Genomic DNA, 7,222 nt, shown 5'->3' with positions numbered 1-7,222 from the left:
TCAATGAGTTTGACTAGGAATAACACATTTAAATCCGCTATGGAATTTGTTAAGCACCAAAAGCATTAGACATAGGAAGGTTAAAAAATAGTCATTTCAAAGTGTTGTGAGAAACATGGCTCCTTTTCTTTACCATTAGCCTTTCATTTAGACAACCTAAAAGTTTGCATAAATGCCCCCATAATCATGTAACTTTTGTCCAAATGGTTCAATAATCATCACTATTGGTACCAATAAACTTGCATAATTTATCTAATTACTTTTTTTTCTTAAAAATTGAACAACTAATGACATGTAGATAATTTTCTAGTAGTCTTTTGGCTTGTGAATTCTAGTATGCCATAATTGAAACATACGTGATAATTTATCATCTTCCCATAACATATAAAAACTTTGAATTTTCCCTACCTCTTTTCTCATTGCAAAGCCTTTTTGAACAAGCAAATAGATAATACTCTTCCAGATCATGTTTTAGATAAAACTCTTCCAAATCATGTTTTTTCTTTGAATATTTTTGTGGACCTCTTTTTCCTCATTTACCAAGGCTTTTTTGAACAAATAGGTATGTAATATATTCTTTGAAGTCATGTTTTCTGTTTGATTTCTCCGCTTCTTGTTTGCAAAAGCTTTTTGAACAAACAAATAGATCATGACACATTCATGTAGCTATCGGATTTTCTATTGTTTTGGGCTCTCTATTGTTACCAAAGAGGAACTAATTTTTTTATAGAACATTGACATATATTCAGTCAACTTTCCCTTTCATGTTTTTTCCTCCAACTCTTTTTCTAATTCTAATTTATACCAAACGGATAGGCAATGCTCTTCTAAATCATGCTTCCCCTTGTGAATGAAAGGCAATCAATGATCATATATTTTGAGGACACTTGGATCTCTTTCGAACAAGTATGAGATCCCCGGGGAATTGGACGGCACTGATCGCGATGAGTTAGGACCTGGCTAAATGGTATCGAGGTATAAAATCCTTCAGCTGACGTATCGTAAAACGACAGGCTTGAAGGGGACTCCGGTAGCTAAACGCTCCGCTCAATTCCTCCAAACAATATGACCTCTCCGCGCAATTTCGGGCACTGATTTCCCACTTACCTCTACCGCCCTTAATTGCGGAGTACAAAACCAAAATAATGGTGGAGAAACACAAGGAAAAGAAGAGAAGCCATGGACAACTCTAAGCAACAGGGCTGGGGGAGATCCCAATTCTTCTGTGAAAACATTGGGAATATCTGCTGGAAGGCTTTCAAAGGAGGAGGAAGCCTAATTCTTTGTGGGTGGGCGATTTATGTGTTTTTCCTGGTTTTATCAACGCACCCATGTTGGCAATCTTCAGGGTGCCGGGCGGTAGGATTACTTCGGGGTCAGATAAATCTGTTGGAAAGGACGATAAATGAAGAGGAATCGGCTCCTACGGGTTTGGAACACATTGTGTTCGGCATAGCGGCTTCGGCTCAGAAATGGAAGGAGAGGAAGCCATTCATAGAGCTTTGGTGGCGGCCTGGGCAAACCAGGGGGTTCGTTTGGCTGGACCGGAGTGTGAATGAGACGGATTCGCAGCCGCCTGTGAGAATTTCGGAGGATACTTCTCGATTCAATTACACTCACCCCCGCGGGTCTCGCTCTGCAATTCGGATTTCCCGAATTGTTTCGGAGAGTTTTAGGTTAGGGCTGCCCAATGTCAGGTGGTTTGTAATGGGGGATGATGATACGGTGTTTATTCCGGAGAATTTGGTGCGGGTTCTGAGTAAATATGATCACCGGCAGATGTATTATGTTGGGAGCAATTCGGAATCGGCAGAGCAGAACATGGTGCATTCTTATGGGATGGCTTATGGTGGAGGGGGATTTGCTATAAGTTATCCCCTGGCGAAGGCTCTGGCGAAGGTGCAGGACGATTGCCTGGTGCGGTACCCTGATCTTTATGGCAGCGACCAGCGTGTGCAAGCTTGTTTGGCGGAGCTTGGAGTGCCCCTGACGAAAGAGCCTGGATTTCATCAGGTAATTTGTAGTGAATGCTGAATTGGGATTTTAGATTTTGTGTGAACTTTGTGCTGTTTAGAGCTAAATTGGGCATGAAGTGCTGAATTTTGAAGTTTTTTGTTTACTGTGGGTATGGAGGAGAGGGATTGTGAATGAATTTTGATTCTACATTTCAATGGATAAAAAGAAGACGAAAATGATTGTAAACTCTGCTTTCCAAGGGAACTAGGTTTGAACCAATTATGCAATCCGTAATGACTGTAAAATATGCTTCCCAAAAGAACTGGGTTTGAATGAATTCTGTAATCCGTGAGGACGAGAGCGATTAAGTGTTTTGATTTTGATGTTTGCTTTCATATTTCAACGGAATAAAAGAAAACCAATCCTTTAATCCACAATGACTGTAAAATATGCTTTCCAAGAGAACTGGGTTTGAATCGATTTTGCAATCCGGAAGGACTGTAAAATTTGCTTCTCAGAATAAGTGTCTTTGAATCGATTCTGCAATCCGTAGGGACGAGAGCGATTAAGTTTTTTCAATGAAGTTTGCTCTCATCTTTCATCTTTCTATGGTTTAAAAGAAAACCAATCCTTTAATCCATAATGACGGTAAAATATGCTTCCTCAGAGAACAGGGTTTGAATCAATTCTGCAATTCGTAATGACAGTAACAATATGCTTTCCAAGCGAACTGGGTTTGAATCAATTCTGTAAACTTTATCGAGGTTTAAAAGTTTTGAATGGGCATATGTTAGGAGAATTAATTCCCATTGAGAACCATTGTTTTCTGAAACTCTGTTGGTCTCATTCTTCTTTCCCTGGACATCCAAATTATTATGGATGGCGGGGTAATTTGTTGCTAATGTTCCATTTTGTCGTCTGCAGTGGCCCCATGACACAAATTATCTTGTCCAGTAAAGCCTCTACCATTAAGAATCTATAGCCTTTATAGATTCCTCAGTTGGGAACAGTCTTTTGTTATTAAATGCAAACTTTATGCTATCAAGATTTGTTTCTGACGGTGAGGTTTGGACTACCATTCGTCTGACTGGTAAATCAACACAAAGCTTCAATGTTTTCTGGTGTGAATGTACTGTTACTATCAGTCCCATATATTAGGAGAAGTCTTCAATTATTATTAAGAATTATGGCTGGGTTGATTTTAATACTCCACCCGTAAGAACCGATTCAAAAGTTGTTGAAATTTAATCAATTTCCAGCTCCATCTTCCTAGACGGGGACGCGTTTTCTTCTGCCTGGCTTAAACGTCAAAAAGTTCCTTGACAATTGATTACCTACCTATAACAAGAAAAGTGGTTAGGTGTTTATTACAATATCCAACTATATTGAGTCTGATAGTCACTCAGATGGGTGACCTGTGTAGAAGTCCTGATCTTTTAAGACTATGAACATCACCTAATAAATGAAAATTCATGTATGGAGACCGACCGTACTGATGACAAATAAGTTTATCCGAATTACAAGTTAGCAGGGTAGTACTAGAATAGTTGATCTGTTCGACCACCATATTATAATGGAAATGATATAATGGAGATCATTTATTCCAGTAAGAGATGAAAAAATTTGATCCAAAAAGGACTAATTATTTCATTATCCTTACTAATAAATATAGTATGATATATTTCAACTATTTTATAAGTTAAGATTTTGGTCATGAAGAATAAATTGACTACAGACCAACCTAAAACACAGCATGTAATATTTCAATTAATGCACTTCTACCACTTAACTCCACAACTACACCAGCCAGCCATATCTCTTGCAGTACGTTTTTATCTTTAGATAGGGGAGAGGACCCAGTACTTAACCATGTTCCAACAGTTGTGAATGGAGTTGTTCACTTGATACCTACACTTGTTGACTTAGTGTCCAATTTTTTTTGACAACATTGTACCAATACTTGTGACTTTAAAGTTGTTAGTACAATGCTAACTATCTAAAATTGAATAAAATGTACCTTTAGTTATAAATATTAACCAATGATGTGATGCCACATCAGCTGTTCAACTATGGGTACCCTTTATGCATGACTATTGGTCTCACTTTTTTTTTTTTGGTTGTTTTGGACAACTTGGCAAAAAGCATGCTGATGTGGCATCATAACAGGTGTGTGGACTTGAAACCTTAGTTATAAGTAGGCAACTCACCAAGTAAACTACTGTAAAAAACTAAGAGTGATTTGAAATTTTTACGTGGGGTTTTGATAAGTGCGAAGTTAGGGTGTTCAAGTACTGGGTCCTCTCCCCTACTACCGAGAAAAGCTGGAGCAATATATCAGTCGAAAAATCTTGGTCACTTTAACCTAGAAAAGCTGGAGCAATAAAGAACTCAAAAATTTTCAATCAATTCCCTTACTAGAAGAAGTCCAGATTTTCTCCTCTCAACAAACATCACACCTACACAGCCCGAATCTTGCAGAACATGCCCATGGCTATACAGCCACGAAAATGCACTCCCTTTACATTGTTTTTTCTAACTTTTCAAAAAAAATTCTAAGTCCTCTCCTTCGTAAGGAAGTGCATTTTCGTGGCTGTACAGACGTTGCCAACTTTCCTATGTGAAGTTACAACTTAGAAAAGCAAGAACAGATGTATCGGTGGAAAAAAGCTCAATCAATTACTGAAAGAGAGCCAAATTTTGTACTTCCACCTAACATTATGTAGCTTGAGTGAGATCCAATCATTCAAAGGGAGTGGATTAGTCACTAATTTTAGTACACTTTACTAATAGATCCCATAATTGTAACAGCATCTTATGGTAGTTTAATGGGTAAACTGAGACGAAATTGAGCTGTGTATTGCAGGATGACTTAGGGATGACTTAAACATCATACACTAAGGCTTGATTCTTAGGTGAAAAGTGTTTAAACAGTCAAAATTGACTTACTCTTTTCAAGCTTAATTTTTTCCTTAATATATGATATTTAAAGATGGCTGCGTTTTGCTGCTAATCTTTTGTTTCTTTGTAAACTGGGGCAAAATAGAGTTATGTCTTGCTGCTAGTCTTTTGTTCTTTGTAAACTGAGGCGAATCTGAGTTGGGTTTTGCTGCTAATCCTCTGTTATGTGTAAACTTCTGCGAATTTGAGTTGGGCTTTGCTTCTAGTCCTCTGTGCTGTGTAAACTTTTGCAATTTGAGTTGGGTTTTGCTGCTAATCTTTCATTCTCTGTAAACTGAGTGACTTTTCTGTTCTTTTGTTCTCCTGCATTCTGATGATGGATATGATCCAAAATATTGGTGCTAAAAAATATTAAGACAATCGATCCCAAAAAAGAATATATACAATTTGAATTGTGTTTTGCTGCTAATCTACTGCTTGTGTGTGTTATTTTCAGTTTGACATCCATGGGAATCTGTTCGGCCTACTAGCGGCGCACCCGGTGGCGCCGCTGGTCTCCCTTCACCATCTAGACAACGTGGCATCGGTGTTCCCCAATATGAACAGAACCGCTTCACTACGCCACCTGATGAAGGCCGCAAAAGCCGATCCAGATCGCCTCCTCCAGCAGAGCATATGCTACGACAAGCGGCGCAACTGGACCGTATCCGTTTCATGGGGGTACTGCGTGCAAATAATGGACAAGATAGAACTTCCGAGGATTCTGGAATCCCCTCTGCAGACCTTCCTGACATGGGGCAACTCCGCCCGGAAATCATCCTTCCTTTTCAACGCCCGCACAGTGGCCAGAAACCCCTGCGAGAGGCCCACCGTTTTATTCCTCAAAGACATCATTCAATCCAATCTCACCCGGCTTGTTGGAACAACTTACACCAAGAGGGCCATGGACTGGGTTAAAATGAATTGCAGCCGGACCCCCGATGACCCCGAATCGCTGCACAACATCCGCGTGCTCTCACACAAAATGCAGCATGATTGGACCAGGGTAATCATGAATTTGAAAAGCTTAATTAGCCGTTAACAATGATCATATTCCTTTCTCTCTGTCCTTTCCCTAATATGGTTTGCCTTTTCTGTTGTAGGCTCCAAGGCGGCAATGCTGTGAAGTGGTTTCATCAGATACGCAAGGAATGGAAATCAAAGTTCGAAATTGTGCCAATGATGAAACCGCGTTCTCACCATCATAATCATCATACCCACAAAGCCAAAACTTATAATTATAATACCCACAAAGCCTGATTTGTTCCTAGCTTTGTTTTTTATAATGCGGGTAACTATTTTTTTACTGTCTCATCTTCTCTGTGCTGTAATGGCCTTCAGATGACACATGCCTAGAAGCTTCAGGTACACCATATTCGACATTTATGGCTCCCAAAAGAATCCTGAGAAATGGAAAAACGCTCTTAATGGAAAGTTGTGTAATACGCAATGAGGTTTTTCTTTGTAAAATGATTTTTAATAAAGTTGTGGGCCTTCGATTCTTTCCCCCTCGCCAAGGCATTTGAGTGCATTAGGACATTAGGAAATTGCCTTGTCCACGAGATCCAACGGTCTTATTTCTTTTTGGTCTCTTTCTTTGATTCTTTTGCCATCCTCTATCAAATTGAGGTTTTGCCCTGGTTTACTCACATTCATTGCCATCTGTACCAAATTTGATAGGACTGGCTTTTGCCATCTGTCCTCCTTTTGACATTGATTTGAATAGGATAGTGGAGTTCTAATTATCTTCTACCTTGTGTAAAGCATGTTACAAGGGTTTTTTAGTACAATCATGTTGTGCCACCATTTCATTGGGGAACACATCAAATTTGGAATTTGAATGTAGCTGGCCCTTAGAAAGTATGACACATACTTTTGGTAGGTAACCAACCCACTTGAAATCTTGAAAATGGCAACTTACCCCGGAGGAAGGCTATTGATGTAAGGTTTGTTGGGATGATATCGAACACATTAAGAAGAGTAGTATAATTGTGAAGGTGAGATTTGGACTGATTAGTTTTGAGTTCATTTTGTAACAATACTTTGCTAATAATATTGCATTTATATAATGCAAGAAATTTTATTTAAATGTATTTTAATATTAACATGGTTAATTAACTGCATAAAATAGATGTCTATAAAGTTTGATTGTAAATATATATTTTGATGTGTATAAATAAGTACGTGCAATTAAATAATGTAGATGTTATTTCACATTTCTTAATTATAAATAATAGATTTTCATAGTTCATAAATTTTTGTGTATGCTTTTGAAAAATATTGTGTATTCTTATCATTAATGTTTATGATCAGAATCGATGATCAGAAT

At 38.4% G+C, this 7,222-nt stretch overlaps 1 protein-coding gene across 1 annotated transcript; it reads left to right on the top strand.

Moving 5' to 3' along the window:
- The first annotated feature begins 1,001 nt into the window (after window positions 1-1,001).
- Window positions 1,002-6,982, top strand: LOC149544065 (uncharacterized). Its single transcript, XM_089798666.1, has 3 exons — window positions 1,002-2,013; window positions 5,351-5,899; window positions 5,997-6,982. Exons 1-3 carry the CDS (start codon window positions 1,180-1,182, stop codon window positions 6,099-6,101), a joined length of 1,488 nt encoding a protein of 495 aa, XP_089654792.1. The 5' UTR covers window positions 1,002-1,179; the 3' UTR covers window positions 6,102-6,982.
- Window positions 6,983-7,222: the final 240 nt, after the last annotated feature.

The sequence above is a fragment of the Cupressus sempervirens genome, chromosome 8, assembly GCF_028749045.1.
Source record: "Cupressus sempervirens isolate cs-2001-9-10 chromosome 8, ASM2874904v1, whole genome shotgun sequence".
In the NCBI taxonomy this organism is placed as follows: Eukaryota; Viridiplantae; Streptophyta; class Pinopsida; order Cupressales; family Cupressaceae; genus Cupressus; species Cupressus sempervirens.
This window is presented reverse-complemented; position numbering and strand designations above follow the sequence as displayed.

Excerpts from the sequence above, each read along its gene's own strand:
- LOC149544065 (XM_089798666.1), top strand. The coding sequence starts at position 1,180 with ATGGACAACTCTAAGCAACAGGGCTGGGGGAGATCCCAATTCTTCTGT. Across the intron at positions 2,014-5,350 it reads AAGAGCCTGGATTTCATCAG|TTTGACATCCATGGGAATCT; the intron begins GTAATTTGTAGT and ends TGTTATTTTCAG. Across the intron at positions 5,900-5,996 it reads TGCAGCATGATTGGACCAGG|GCTCCAAGGCGGCAATGCTG; the intron begins GTAATCATGAAT and ends TTTCTGTTGTAG.